Source organism: Drosophila serrata, unplaced genomic scaffold, assembly GCF_035046125.1.
Source record: "Drosophila serrata isolate PLE 108 unplaced genomic scaffold, ASM3504612v1 contig_264, whole genome shotgun sequence".
Classification (NCBI taxonomy): domain Eukaryota; kingdom Metazoa; phylum Arthropoda; class Insecta; order Diptera; family Drosophilidae; genus Drosophila; species Drosophila serrata.
The window spans coordinates 457,131-472,756 of record NW_028257162.1 but is presented as its reverse complement, the minus strand read 5'-3'; the positions used below and the strand labels follow the sequence as shown (position 1 = coordinate 472,756).

Genomic DNA, 15,626 nt, shown 5'->3' with positions numbered 1-15,626 from the left:
GTTCACCACAAATATCGTTGTCGAAGTAGAAGATATACGGGACCATTTGAAGAGATTTAGATTATATTTTTGATTTTACTATAAATTAATGATCGGCAGAGCCCTAGAGCAGGCGTAGCAAAGTCCTACTTGTATTTTAGCGAGATTTAATTTATACATATATATTCTATATTCCAAAGAACAGGAAAGGGAACAGCCAGCTGCCTTGTCTTTTCTAAAGGCATGCTGCGCTTTATTGGTTGTCCGCAGAAAATTGCTCCTTTGGAAAATAAAAAAAATTGTTTAAAAATTGAAAAAAATTTAACTTATATGTTTTTCAAATCATCCTTAAATTAACTAAATTTTGAAACATCGGCTTGCGCTAGTACTGCGGGGTCAGGCTCGACGTTGAAAGGCATGATTCAAGGATTGCACTGATGTTAAGTTCCTGTGTGTCGGAACTGATTTTGGTGTGGAACCATACCACAAATACTTACTACAACATGATTTTATTACCGGCATGTAACATTTCGTTGTCCCAACTCAAAAATTTCTGAGAGTGCTTGTAGTAGTTCAACGTTTTATCTCTGATCCGACGAGAGTCTGTTAGGCCTACTTTCCTACTTTCGACATAACTATCGACATTGAGACTGCTTTAGAGAATGAATCTGATTAATTGGTCAATCTGAAATAAGCCTCCTTGGTTTAATAAAGAGTTACGTCGCCTCGAAAATATAAAGTCTTGGTTGTATGCTAAATTTAAATGCACCGGTACTCAACCTGGCATTTTTAGCTATTTAACAGCTTGGTCAAACATTATCGTTACTTCGTTGCAAGGCCGAGTTCCTTAAAATCGTAAAAAGTTTAAGTAATAATAATATACGTAAGCTTTTCTGGGCTTTTAAATCTTTTAAATACAAAAATACATAATATCCGGCCAGAATTTACTTCTTTTTTTTAACTTCTTTATTAATTAATGGTATATTGGAAGATATTATAAATTTGCCAAAATATTTTTATTTGTTTATCTGCATTATGTGGTTCTAATTACAAGGCAATGCTTTGATCGCTTATACGCGCTAAAATTTTTGGTCTTCTCCAAGTTCTGTTTTCATTTAGATTTGAGTCTACATTCACAAGTGTTTTAGTTAAAGTTTCAGTTACATTTTAGCAAGGTAAGTGAAGTGTATTCAGTTAATAAATTCATTTGCCGAATTGATTTTTATCTGGGTGCGACTTGAACCTAGATGGTGTGAATGGAAAACTCATTAATTTTCCGGAATTTGTTTTCTAGTTAAATTGATATGTAAATTATGTTTTAAGTGTGTGTCTCCGTGTTGTTTCCACGCAGCAGTCACGGGGGTACGGGGTGTAACGGGGCTTGCCGTCTTGCCTTCCCTCTGTCCAAAGTAAGCTATATGATGGGAGAACTCTCTCCGTTGTTATCTGCCCTTAAGGCGAGATAGCCAATTCTTGATTACAATTCAATCAAAACTTAAACTTATTAACTGTACTCAAGCTAAGCGTGGCCGGCAAGCCGGCCGCTCGTTAGAGCAAAGTGCTGCCACTACCAAAAATAGCATAACTCACCATACCGTGAACCAATTGGACCCAGACACGGCCCCTAAAGCTTTTATGCTGAGTTTGCATATAAAACACTAGGGTGATTCAATAATCACCCAGACTTATAACAAACTATGGCTACTTATTAACTATGACTAATTATTAAATATTCTCGTACTCGGTCATCTGGAACTTGTCAATGACCTGTCGTATTTCCTAAGCAGCTTGTTCTTCCTCAGCATTCGAAAGAGTAGGATGGAGCAGCTAAAACAGATATCTGTAGTTCCAGCTGATTTACCTCCTCCTTAAGTCCTTGGATAACCTCCGAGTTTGGTTGGTTCATTCTTTGGAGTAGTGGGATACTTAACGCTGGGTTATGGCTGATGATATTTAGCAAAGGGGATGCCGCCATGCCAGGTGATTTCTTAATAGTTTTTCGCTGGTTGAACTATTTGTTGCCATTGAAGAAAGCCACCCGTTCAAATGTTATAAGATGTGAGCCATTAGTAACTCTTTTGGGTCCATCGTCTGTGCTAACTTTATCGGGGCACTCGTTGATTATTATTATACCGTCGTCTACCAGTGTGATGGTAAGTAAAACGCAATCGATTACTTCATTGTTACATTCGGCTACTACTTTGTCCTGTAGTTGCAGGATGGTGTGTTGGTATGATACGGGAAAGATTGTAAACTTTCTGCATCTAGCTTTAGTGTTAGGAACTATCGGACTGAATGATTTTAATATTGGATGCCTCTATAAGGCTTATGATAGGGACTTCTGTGGAGTGATCAATAATTACAGACTTCAAATCATTGTGGTTAAAAATAGCTGTGTTTATAATATTGGCTTTTGCAAGCGTAACAGTAATCATTAAGTGTTAAATCTTTGTTATTAATATTATATTTCTTGTCAAGAGATCCTCGTATAAGTGTGGAGTGTCAACCATATTGTTTCGTTTTTCTTAAATGATTTTGTTAACTGCCTCTGTTAGTTTATTTATTTTATTTTGTGTCTAAGTATTAATGATGCCTGTTATTGGATTCTACTACTCTGAGTTTGGACAATTTTAGCATTTGAAGGTCGGATGCATCAGGTGTGCCCGCTATTACCTTGTGCAGTACTTAGGAAGTCTAAGCTCCTGGCAATCCTAATAATTACACTTATAATACGGACAATAAATCTCTGATATGGTTTATGCCAATGTCTAACAGCTTTCGCATATGCGACACTGGGAATAACTCGGACAACCAAGCAGTTTCTTCTATCATAGTAGAAAACTCTGTGAGATTACTTGAATGTCGCAGCACATTTCTCTGTTCCCACACCAGTGCGACTCCGTCTGTATTGGGGATATATTGGTCGTGCGAAGCCGGTCACCCTAGCGTTAACTATGGCTAACATAATTAATACGATTGTCGCAATCCTTCAAGAAAGAGAAAGATTAAATCTATTGTGCATATAATACGGTACGTATGCTTAAGTGTAAGGTGCGTGTAAAAAATGCTAAAAAAAAATAAAGAGGAACTTTAACTGAGGTTGTCCTTATGGATCGCCCTCTCTCTAATGAGGACAGACGTTCTTATGTCTGCTTGTTCACGTTCTCCTGTGTACAGTGCAGTTCGTATATTCCCTAACCTTTTGTTGTTTTTAAGGTATACCTTTTCGCCTACCTAAAAGTTTCGGTTTTGCCTGGTTGGGCTGCACCTTTCTAGATAAGCCTGTTGCGCCATGCTGTGTCTTTTTACCAGTTTTTGTTAGTTGTTGGCTGAGTGTATGGCCTCTATAGGTTACAGGTTGGTGACTGAGTGCAATCTTATACCTTATATCCTTTACCGTAGCTCAGCGGTGTCGTGTGTGGAATCGTTCCACCTGCTCATTGGATTTACTGTATAAAGATGGTGCGTAAACGACATTGTTTGTCATATTGTTTTTTTAATAATGACCTTATGGTCTCCGAATTAAAGGATGCCTCTTTGTCGCAGTATATTGTTCTGGTTTTTGGGAAGAAGTTTAACAGTTGTAAAATGGGACTACGTACGTCCACAGTGGCTCTAGACGATAATGGTTGTAATATGGAGAATTTAAAAAATTTGTCGATACTGGTTAAAAACAACTTTTTGTCAGTAGAATAGATGTCAATATGCATAATTTCGCCAACATACGATGGGACAAGTGTGACCCCCAACTTCTGCTTCTTGCTGGACCGATTCCCATCATATTTTTTACTCAGCTTTTCTATAATAATAATAAATATACTCTATGGCATGACGTAGGATTTTTTCGATATGATTTTCTTTTAGGTAATAAATTTTTAGCTTAGCAAAAAAAAAGTGCTTTATGTGATTGGCGATATCTCCGCCAATTGTATATATATTTTTTCTTGTAATAATTTTTTTTGTTCAAAAAATGTACTTTAATATTTCAACCAATAAAAAGTTGTATTTTTAGTAACTTTGTCAAAATTAGTTTTTTAAAAACCCTACAATTTGTGTGGTCTAACCCCTTAACGTTTTGGCGGGACAAGGCGTCGGCGACGAAATTTTCTTTACCAGGTTTGTAGAAAATTTTAGCACTATGCTCTTCGATGAATGCTTTCCATCGTTTAATTTTCGAGTTAGTGTTTCGTTCAGACATAGCGAAGATGAGCGGTTGATGATTCGTAAAAATCCGGATTTCTTTGGTGCCATATAGTAATATCGTAATTTTCCTATGGCCTTAGCAATGGCTATGGCTAAACAATAGCTCGCAGTCTTTCAATATGCGAGCCATCATAGTAATGGGCCTGATATTTTGAGTCAGGACTGAACCAATAGCGCTTGCTGAGGCATCAGTGGTCAATTCAAAAGGAGTTTAAAGTCTGGATAGGTAAGTATGACATCTTCTGATGATGTCTGGCAGGTGTTCAAACGCTCTGGGTTGGATCTCAGTAAATTCGCCCGAAACCTTCTTTGACATGTGCTTACTAACAGTGCTATTCTCTCCCTTGAGTATGGCGGTAAGTGGCCGAGCTATGACCGTGAAGTCTTTAACATAACTTCTTTAGTAACTGGCCAAACCTAGAAAAGAGGCTGTTTGGGAACGAGACACCATATATATTTGTTTTTGTTTCGTTGCTTTGTCCGCCGCTTATCATAGGCATCCATTCGAGCTTCCCGCCGCTGCACCTGTTAGAGAGCTTATCTAGTACTTTTCCATAAACTTCTAACTCCTAACTGTAACTTCTTTACATCTTCGACTAATCTTGTCGTATGATGTGCAAGCTTGTTTAATAACATTTTTGCTCTCAATGCAACCAAACGCATGGCGGTCGTCTTAATCAATTTGGGTATCGATATTTAACCAATAAATAAAATAAAACAGTAACACTTGCGGATTCGTTTATAAACATCAAAAATTGGTCCTTCGAGCCGGATCCGCCAGTAAAGCGTTCTTTTTCGGATATTTGATATAATTTTTTTTTTGTAAACGGTAATCTAGAAATGTCTATATCATTTACAATCGTTCTCTTATCTCGATCACGATTCGGAGTGTGATTCAACAACGGGGCTTCTGCAAAAGCCAAATTACTCGGGCACATAATAACGCAGTCAAATTTTCAATCGGAACCAGATTGGGAAAACCCCGACGACGATTTCGATGCCTATGAGGAAAAACACTACGCTACACACGCCATTTTGAGCAACACTTTGGCGGAGTTACGACGTGATCTCACATCTCAAAACAGTATTTCGGCCACTGTCCAAGCAGCGGATACGTCCCAAAGAAGCCAGGTTGATTTTCAGTTCGAGCGAATCAAACTCTCAATATTTTTCGGTAATTATGAGGACTGGAAACATTTTTCGGATATGTTAACTGGATCGATCGCTTGTAATCCGAGCCTGACGGATTGTCAACGATTTCATTATTTAAGATCGTACCTCTCCGGAGACGCGCTCACATTAGTTAAAACTATTTCGGTTACTAATGAAAAATATCGCGAAGCATGGGATCGCATAGAACAGCTATATAATAAAAAAAAAATGTATGACGCTTTTGAGTGCTACAACCTGTAACATCAGCACAGTACATAAACTTTCCGATGGTGCAGATGAAGTTAATCGTGGATTACGCGCTCTTAACTGCGAAGATCGGGATCCCTGGCTAATTTTCATATTATTGTCAATGTTGGATTCGGAGTCCCGCCAAGCTTGGGCTCAGTGCGCAGACTCTGAGAAGAAAGTTGTGACCATAAACCAATTTTTGAAATTTCTTTCCTCACGCTGCACTACCTTGGAGGCTTTTCACTTAGTTCAACCAACCCAAGCTCGACGTGCAGCTACAACGCATAACGAAGATATGCATCCAAGACAAGACGAACCTAAATGTACATCGTGCCAGCAAAATCATCAGATGTTTAAATGTCCTCAATTCATCGCCCTCGACATTGCATCTCGCCGGGAATTCCTCAAGTCGAAGATGCTCAGTTTCAATTGCCTCAGCCCCACTCACATGGTGGGAAACTGTACCTCAAAGCATACTTGTCGGATCTGCCGCCGCAAGCATCATACTTTGGTTCATGACTCGTCGCAGCCAAGTCAAAATGGTAACTACGTTGCGACAGCCAATACGGACAGCCACGAGCGAACATCGGTCTCACAACAGGAATCTACAATTGGCCACAACCAACCGCCTCTTCGAAGTCATCATACCCTGGAGAATATTTTTGCTGCAGGCTCTCAGACTGTTGCCAACCATCCTCGCAGACGTCGTCAACGCTTGGGGAAACACAAAAACTTACAGGATGCTCCTGGACACTGGATCTACAATTACCTTGGCTTCGAAATCATTTTTTCACCGAATAGGCCTGCGCCGAACGCGCGCAAGGATTTCCGTTCTCGGTCTCGCTGCCAACAGCGCGGGCGTTACTCGTGGACGCGCACATATCAAGGTGCGCTCTCGCCATTCGGACCAAACTATTGAATTGGTCTTCTCTCATTCACCCAATGTCCCGTGGTGACTGCCGTGATCCTGCTAATATCCCTCTTGCTGTTGGATAGCAGTTCACTGGTTCGTTATTTGTCGTACCTCGGCCAACATTCCCTTTACCTACTGTGCTCGCTCTTACTTAGCCATTCTTTGTTAGCTATCTGCTTGAAGTGGTCACGGATCCCTGTCTGGATCGCGTTTAGGGAGATCGGTAATTCTAAGTCTGTACTTAGCCCTGCCGAGTCTGCACGGGTATAAATATGACATATAAATATAACTTTTGCCTCGCTCCACAGGAGTGGGATGTGCGTCAGTCTTATACAAGCTTCGTAAATGGCTTTTAGCCATTCGAAAATGTTATCCTTGGCTGATTGTAGCATTGCCGGTATTAAGCCGTCTAGGCCCAAGCTTTTGTACCAATCAAAAGAATTAATTGCCCACTGAATTCGCTCCGTGGTAATTATGTCTTTTGTTGGCGTGTCCATTCCCTCCATTCCCTCCTCGGGTTCCGAGCTCACTTTTAGGTTTCCTGGGAAGTGGGTGTCAACTAGTAGCTCTAGTGACTCCTCAATTGTCGTCGTAGCAGAACCGGCTGCTCTGTTGATAAGGGTAGGGCTTATGTACCCTTTGGCGAAAATCTTGCTTACTCTCGCCGTATCCTTTATTCCTTCTAAGGACTCGCAGTAGTTTTGCCAGGATTCTTTCTTGGCCTTATATACTGCACTCTTTCTGAGCTCTCTTAGTTTCTCCTATTTGCAGCACGAACTGCTGGACTGATTCAGAAATTGTGTAACATTGGCTTTCAGCTCCACCACGACATTAGAAAACATACGTCTGAAACCGGACAACGGAGATCCTGAATGACTTTCCCCGTAACTGCTGGAATCATGTTCGAACTGAAGACAATCCGGCTGACTGTGCCTCTCGAGGACTTCATCCGTCAAAGCTTCTGTGGTGGAAAGGTCGGTCTTGGTTGGCCGCACCGACTTCGGATTGGCCACCTTCCACAAGCAAACTCAGAGTATCTTCAAATTTCGATGTCAACGCCGAAGAACGAGCTATAAAACCTACGACTCTGCATAACTTTCTTGATGAAAGTTTTAACGAGTTACTTATCCACAAATTCTCTACCTGGAGGCGTCTAATAAGGTTATCTAGTTATTGTTATTGCTTTATTCAGACTCTTCGATCTCATCACAAGAATTTTTCCCCATTCCTTACGTCCAAAGAGCTGCTGGCAGCACGACTCCGACTTATTCGACATGTGCAACAGGAATTCTTTGCCAGAGAATATACGCAGCTAGAGAATAGACGCCAGCTTAATGCTGAATCGCACTCACTCCGGATCTACGCATTTCTAGACGAAAATGGGATAATGCGAATCGGTGAAAGAATCCAGCAGTCTACATTAAACTACAACGCTAAACACCCAATCCTTGTACTAAAGGAGTCACCACTAGCTGGAATACTTGTTAAACATTTTCATATCTCCAATCTTCACACTAGAGTTGATGCAACGTTTACGAATCTTCGTCAGCAGTACTGGATTCTGGGTGCTCGAAATCCCGTCAGAAGAGCTGTTTTCCTATGCAAGCGCTTCTTCCTACAACGCAAAGGCACCAGTCACCAGATCATGGGAGAGCTACCAATACCTAGAGTGCAAACTAGTCACTGTTTCCAACATACAGGGCTAGACTTTGCTGGGGCGATCGCAATCAAGGAATCAAAGGGACGAACTGCACGGATCGGAAAAGCATGGTTCGCTATTTTTGTGTGCCTCTTTACAAAGGCACTCCACATCGAGCTTTTTAGGGATCTGACTACAAACGCCTTCATCGCCGCCTTTCAATGATTCATTGCCTGCCGAGCGAAGCCCACTGATCTTTATTCGGATAACGGAACCACATTTCATGGCGGCAAGCAGACTCCAGATGACATGAGACGCCTGGCCATCAAGCAAGCAAAGGATGGAGAATTGGCTGGATTTTTCGCCAATGAAGGCATTTCTTGGCACTTTATACCTCATTCTGCTCCCCTTTTTGGGGGGATGTGGGAAGCCAGAGTCCGCTCCATCAAACTTCATATGCGACGGATACTTGCATCGAAAGCTCTAACCTTCGAGGAACTCTCAACTGTATTGACGCAAATTGAAGCCGTTGGATCCGCTGATGCCTGCTCATTTTTTGACTGGAGCTCCATACACAGCACTACCTGAAACATGCGTCTGGATACGCAAATTAATAGATTGGAGAGGTGGAATCAGCTTCCAAGGTTTTTGGAAACGTTGGCAAATGGAATACCCGACATCGCTTCACGAACGTACCAAATATCATTTAGAAACACAGAATTTGAAGATCGATATACTGGTAGTCCTCAAGGAACCTAATCTCCCTCCCTCTAAATGGATCCTTGGTCGTATCACCGAGGTGCACTCAGGATTAGATGACAAGGTCCGGGTCGTAACGGTGAAAACTGCCCACGGATCATTTGTTGCCCTGCCTCTGTGCTGAACGACCGTTGAGAGGGGCCGATATGTTTGGGAACGAGACGCCCTGTATATTTGTTTTTGTTTCGTTGCTTTGTCCGCCGCTTATCAGCGGAATCAATTCGAGCTCCCCTCCGCTGCACCTGTTAGAGAGCTTATCTAGTACTTTTCCATAAACTTCTAACTCCTAACAGTAACTTCTTTACATCTTCGACTAAAATCGCTTTTTTCATCACATTTTTTCACCTTTTCAGGTTCTGTTTTACTCCATTTGATATTACAATGAAACCTAAGAATTTAACACTTTCTTTGGCTTGGCATAGGCATTTAAGAACTGTGTCAATCTGCAAATGTGTCGGCCGTATTCGCAGAGAAGATAATTACATCGTCAACATTTTACAGAGAACGACGTCTTTTCGCGGTCCTTTTCGGTCACATAAATCTGGTGGTACTATCTATCAATCAGATGAAGGGTATTGAAAAATGTTACCTTTTCTAAGGTCGCTAAAATCATAGGAATGGTGGGCATAGGGTAACGATCTGAAATGGTCCGCTCATTTATTTTCCTGAAATCGATCACTAGGCGTTTTTTTCTATTGCCGTCTACAACAACAACAGCACATGTTGGGTTGGTATTTTAGCTGCTGGCCTGCGTTAGCAGGTCGAAACCTATGATGGCATGGAATCGAGTAAAGGAGCCTTTAGGCCGAATATGTGCATAAAACATTTTTCTTTTACTCTACTGAAGTCATGAATGGAACTCACAGTAAATGGGCAGTCGACCGGCTTTATGTTTTTTAGCTCCTTAACGGGCTTTACATAATTCCTTGCCGCTACCGTATCTTTAAGGATTTTTAATGTCCTCCCTGCCAGCCTTCGTTCAATGAAGGACAAGCGGGACCTTCCTCTAAAAAATTAATTAGGGACAGAGGCGTTAAAGCTGTCATTGTCGTGTTCGATTGCACTGAGCGCAGCCGCAGACGCGTCTTCATAATCCGAATCTTCATCCGCATTGGTAGTTTGGTTTATTATAAATGAGCTAGCGCCTTTGGCCGGTCATTCTCTCTGAAGAGTTTGGCCTTTTGGGTGTGTTAAATGTGCCTAAAACTCGTGGATTGCCTGAACTTAAAGGACTTAGAGGATGGATCTACGTCCATTGGCAACGAAGTTTTTACCTTGTCTTTAGGGCGCATAGTGTTGACCCTTGCGGAAATTAGAATGTTAATTCCTCTGCTTGACCGCTTTGGCATATGTGGCTGTGAACATACTTCGTCAATCAAACAATTTTGTCTCTGCCTCCCTAGCTAGTGCCAGTGCTGCTGACAGGTCTTTGTGCTGTGCTGGAACCCAACAGCCTTCAGGGGTTTTTTTAAACGTAAATGTATACGTGAAGAGAGTTAGCTCTAGCCTCTCCATTAAGCATTGAGGTTGACGATCTTGTTGGTAACGAGGGTCAATTTGCGTTCGACCTCATCGTAATACTTCACTAGACTTTGGTCCCCTTGAAAGACCGACCCAAGTCCCGCCGTAACAGGCGAAAGAATATTTTGTCTGCATTGGAGCGTCCAATCTAGCCAGAATGGCGTCAAAGTTAAGCACGGTATTGTGAGTAACTATTAGCGTTTGCGCTGGTCCCTTAATTTTGTTTCTTATAATAGTAACCGCTCGGAATTGCGCATTCTTCCTGTATACCCGTAAAATCTGGAATTGATTTTACCGCGTCCGGGTCTACCCAAAGCCTCTTAAAAGTTTCAATTTCTGACGCCTCTACGCCCAAATTTTTAAGTGTTTGTTAACTGTGGTGATTGTCCCTTCAAATTCGGCTTTAAGTTTTTCTTTCTGACGGGCCAGTGCGCCATTAATAAAGCTTCTACATTTCCCGCATTCATTGTGCATGAATTTACTTCTGCCTGCACTGACTGATATCTTCAGGGTTGTTGGTCCCACTCTTCTTCACTATTACTTTCGAATTCGAATCCAGTACCCCCTTATGGGCCTGAAAAACTCATAGGGCCACAAATTGATTAACACTAAACGCAATATATTGCTTGGCCAAATATTTAAATTCAGCTGAAGTTTAGCTCTTGCCATGTATTTCAAAGTAAATAACAGGGTTTTCGGTAACCAAACAAATAAACGATTTTGTTTGCTGGAAGCAGCTGTACTGATATTTGATACTGCTAGCTTTTATTTGTATATCACATTTACAGTGGCACATTAATTTGGAATTTTAACTGCACTTATTGTTTTTTATATTTTTTATAAATTGGTGTGTGGGGATTTTTATTTTATTTATTTTATTTCTCTCTGTGTATGTATAAAAATATTTATTATATTTGATCAAACCACTTAGATATTTCTCTCAGATATTTCTCTAAGTGTGCTTCTCCGTGTTGTTCCCACGCAGCAGTCGCGGGGGTACGGAGTGTGATGGGGCTGGTCTTGTCTTCCCTCTGGAAATGTTCAGAGTAAGCTTTATAATGGGAAAACTCTCTCCGTTGCTATCTACCCTTTAAGCGAGATAACCAATTCAATATAAAGATTATAACAGTGTTAGCTGGAGTTAGATTTATGAGTTTCCGCTCTTTGTTACAATTGAATCAAAACTTTAACTTATTAAATGTACTCAAGTTAACACGCCGCAAGCCGGCCGCTCGTCAGGCCAAAGTGCTGACACTAGATACAATAGCATAACTCACCATACCGGGAACCAATACATATAAAACACTAGGGTGATTCTATAATCACGCAAGACTTTTACCGATTTATGGCTACTCATTAATCGTGTTAACTTGTATACTTGTGCAAAATATTGCATTTTTTTATTTGGTTATAAGAAATGAATTCTATTTACAGATAGCATAAAATCTTTAAGGGACCAGCAACCGAGAGAGGAAGCACATCACTAGCCTTAACAATTAATGTAAGAAATAATGCTAAAAACAGAGAACATTAGTAAAAATACAATATTTTATAAATAAGATATACATTACTGCGATTATTTACTAGGAAGGGGGTATTTACGGTGGATATTCCTTATGATTTCCACAGGGATTTGTCGGGGAAGCCGGTCGGAGTTCCCTTGCGATTTCTAGCGGATTTTGTTTGGAATTCCTTTGCGATTTCGGGCGATTCCGCTCTGATTTTGCCCAAAACTTTCGATGGATTCCATGTGTATTTTCTTTTGAAAGTCCTCGGGGACTCAGAATTTTGGACCGTGACAGACCTTTGGCACTACTTTCTTCACTTCATTGAAGCGTTGGTTATTAGTTGACTTCGATGGTCGTCCGGCGCTCCAAGTCATCAACAATCGTATAAACCGTCAGCTCCACTTTCAGCCGCTAGTGTGCGCCCGACCTTAGTTTTTTTAATGGCATTGCGTGATCAGTGGGAGCAGTCGAAAATTATTTTACCATGATAATTGATAATTGGTTTATTTTCAGAAACAAAAATATTATTTAAAAAAAAAACAACAAAAATCCAACTTTTTATGTCTTCTATTAGTTTGGGGAAAGAACAGCAGCTAACTTCGGCACACCTAAGTTTTTATTCCTTTGCATATTGCAATTCGATCATTAATAATTAATACAATATAAATAATTTGTATTTATATTTCAACCAACCAAAAACAACGAGGTTTCGCCTACTTACGTTATATTCACCTCTACATACTATATTTAAAGTTTCACATTCACAGTTTCGGATTTCCCTCTACTTTTAACGATCGTTTCTATAGAAGCTTTAAGATATAGTCATCCAAATTTTCATTAAATGAAATCCGAAATTCTGAAATATTAAAAAAAGTTACAAGATACAAGAAAATATTATGAAAAACATCGAAGTTATTATATTTGTAGTAACTTATTGATCGTTCCTACGGCAGCTAAATGATGTAGCAGTTCTTATGGCCACTTTAGGCCTTTTTGTTTCACCCAAATGAATATCGATAGAATTCAATCTATAGATCCACATAGAGGTGTTTTACGGTCAGCTCAGGGATTCCACCCTGCCCCAAAAGCAGATCGGTAGAATGCACCACATTATGGAGGAAAAGGTTCTTGACCTGGAATGGTTCGAAACTGAAACGACTTTCCAAACAATAAAAGAAAGATGAGATAAAAGGAACCGAACCACACGGGGTATAAAGCGGTTAATTGATTGGAAGCTACGCGAGTTCATAAATTTTGAAACAAGTATTAAATTCAGAAAAAAAAAATTAAATAATTCTGTGCGCGTGCAGTCAACAAGAAACAACTTTAAATTTGGGAAATACATTTGGCGGAAGGCTGAGGAGATCAGCGAGGGCGGGAAGTCAGCTCGAGGAAACTCGAAAGGTGAAGCCCATTGATTTAAGACCTTGGAACTCGAACATAACTTCAAATCTCTGCGAGTAGTGTATTTAGGCATATATGCTTCGACAACCGAAATTAAATATACATACTCCGAGAACCACCATTAAATAGAAATTTGCAACAAAAATTAATCGTCGAGGAAGGCCGACACGCCTTCCGAGTGGCGACACCGGGAGCTTTGTAGCTTCTGCCAAAGTTTTTTTTTAGGTTTTGGTTTATATTTTTTATGTATAACATTTTTTATCGGTGTTATTATTTAATTTTTTTTTAATTTTATTTTATTATTATTTATTATTTCATATTATTTATTTATTTCATATTTATTGCATATTTATTTATCCCCTGTTTCTTATATATTTATTTATTTACTAGCAGTACCCTGCCACGTTTCTCTGTGGCATATTGTGGTTGCGCGCATAAGAAATAAGTCAAACAAAAAAGAATAATTTTCAAATTCATTAAATTCTGTAATACTTGTTGGTAGAGAATATTCTTCGTTTCTCCATTCTCTACAATTTCACTTTCCCGGAAGCGCAACACAATCCTTTTGGTTCGTTTTTGAATTTGAGAGCCTGACAGTATGTGCAGGCCTGATGCATCCGGCCAATAACGACATTGCGATTCGAGCTATAATCAACAGTTGGATTATATCAGAATGCAAGACAATTGTATTGCAGGTTTTTATCTGCTGCAAGCTGTAAACGCGCTTCAGCTACCCTTGCCCTGTCGCGTTCATTATTTTGAAAGTGAATCAAATCGATTGCTGCAGAACGCGACTGCCTAACTCTCAATCGTTATCTCTCAAGCCTATCTGCTCGTCTTTCTGCTGATTCCGCGTTGTGCATCTGCATTGCTCTTAGCCGCTCAGTCTCTCGGATGGAGGCCCGCTCTTCGTCAGGCATATTCGTAATCTTACGTCTTTTTGCTTCTGTATTGCGAGTACGACGACCCAAACTCGACTTTCTTACTGAAACTGAACAAAAAAATACAATTTTAATTTCCAATTTCTTCTTTCAATATGTTGGGGATGTTTGACAGGAAATGCTTCGATTCAGCAGTAGATCCAGCGAATAGAGAGTGCAGAGGCTCTGGTGGTGCTTCAAGTTGAGGCAATTTCACTTTTCCGGAAGCGCAACACAATCCTTTTGTTTCTTTTTTGAAGTTGAGAGCCTGACAGTACCCTGCCACGTTTCTCTGTGGCATATTGTGATTGCACGCATAAGAAATAAGTCAAACAAAAAATAATAATTTTCAAAATGTTTAAAATATTTTTTTCTTTTCTTCAATCCTTATCAAAGTTTCATTGTAAATTCCTTCTGTCAATTCCATTGTCATGTCAGAATGTTCTAGACGTATTGAAAGTTCAGCTGGCTGCCTGTAGAGGGCGCAGCAGTAGGGGCACGGGGAAACAACGAAAAAACTGATATATTCGCAAATGCAGATAAGCTATCAACATCAAAAGTAGACAATAACCGAGCTGGAACCTCAACGCATGCTGTGTCAAAATTTGGGCTTAAACGGTTCAGAACTTTTCAAGTCTATAAAGGAAGTAGACACGAACAGAGCATTTTTATATATATAGATGTATTACATATTTACTTACCTATAAACACGATTTTATGCTTTTCTTACTTGCCGATTTGGTTCAATTATCCATATTTTATAATACGTTAGTAGGTGCAGCAGTGAACCTTTTTTTGTAGTTTTTTTGGTTGTGGATTTTATTCTGCTTTATCTTCTATATTTCTCCTGCGACCCCCCCTCTTACGGGTAAAGGAATATCTGAAATGTATTAGAGGGAATTGAGTAAATTAAAAAAATTGTAAAGAAATCAAAAAGGACCAAAAATCTGAAAAAGAAGAAACAATTTAAACAATTTATAAGTAGAAGAGTCAAAATATGAATATGGAGTAGCGATTTTAATGTGAGGGAACTGTGTGTGTGTGACTCAGTCAAGAGGCAGTTTCGATAAAAAATTTCATGCGAGCAACTGCATGGTAGGGAAGGGATGAGCATGTGGCCTCCAGTTCATCAGGAGAAGCCAGGACAACTATGTGTGTGTGAGGAACTGTAGATAGAGTTATCTTTGTTTCCGCGAGTTTGTAATAAGCCGCGCGGTGTATAGGGTTGTTTAATGTCGAGTATCGATAAAATTTATTACTGTGTGTGGCGTGCAGGGTTAGAGGATTCATGGCCCGAAGAAAGAGCTAGCCGGTGCCAGCCCAAATGCCTTGCAGGTCCTTTAAAAGGGACATAACTCAGTCCGATTTCAATAAATTTA

At 40.1% G+C, this 15,626-nt stretch overlaps 1 protein-coding gene across 2 annotated transcripts in view; it reads right to left on the bottom strand.

Moving 5' to 3' along the window:
• Positions 1-11,133: 11,133 nt before the first annotated feature.
• Positions 11,134-15,626, bottom strand: part of AGO3 (Argonaute 3) — a 241,481-nt gene continuing 236,988 nt past the window's right edge. Inside the window, exons 8-9 of one of the 2 annotated variants that reach the window (XR_015271751.1) lie at positions 14,949-15,127; positions 11,134-14,883 (exon numbers count right to left, since the gene is read on the bottom strand). Coding sequence is in view for 1 of the 2 variants with exons in the window: in XM_086833002.1 (XP_086689128.1) it covers positions 15,110-15,127 (18 nt within the window). In the remaining variant the exon portion in view is untranslated. Of the gene's footprint in view, positions 15,128-15,626 lie in introns of both variants that reach the window. The other variant, XM_086833002.1, reaches the window with a different exon arrangement.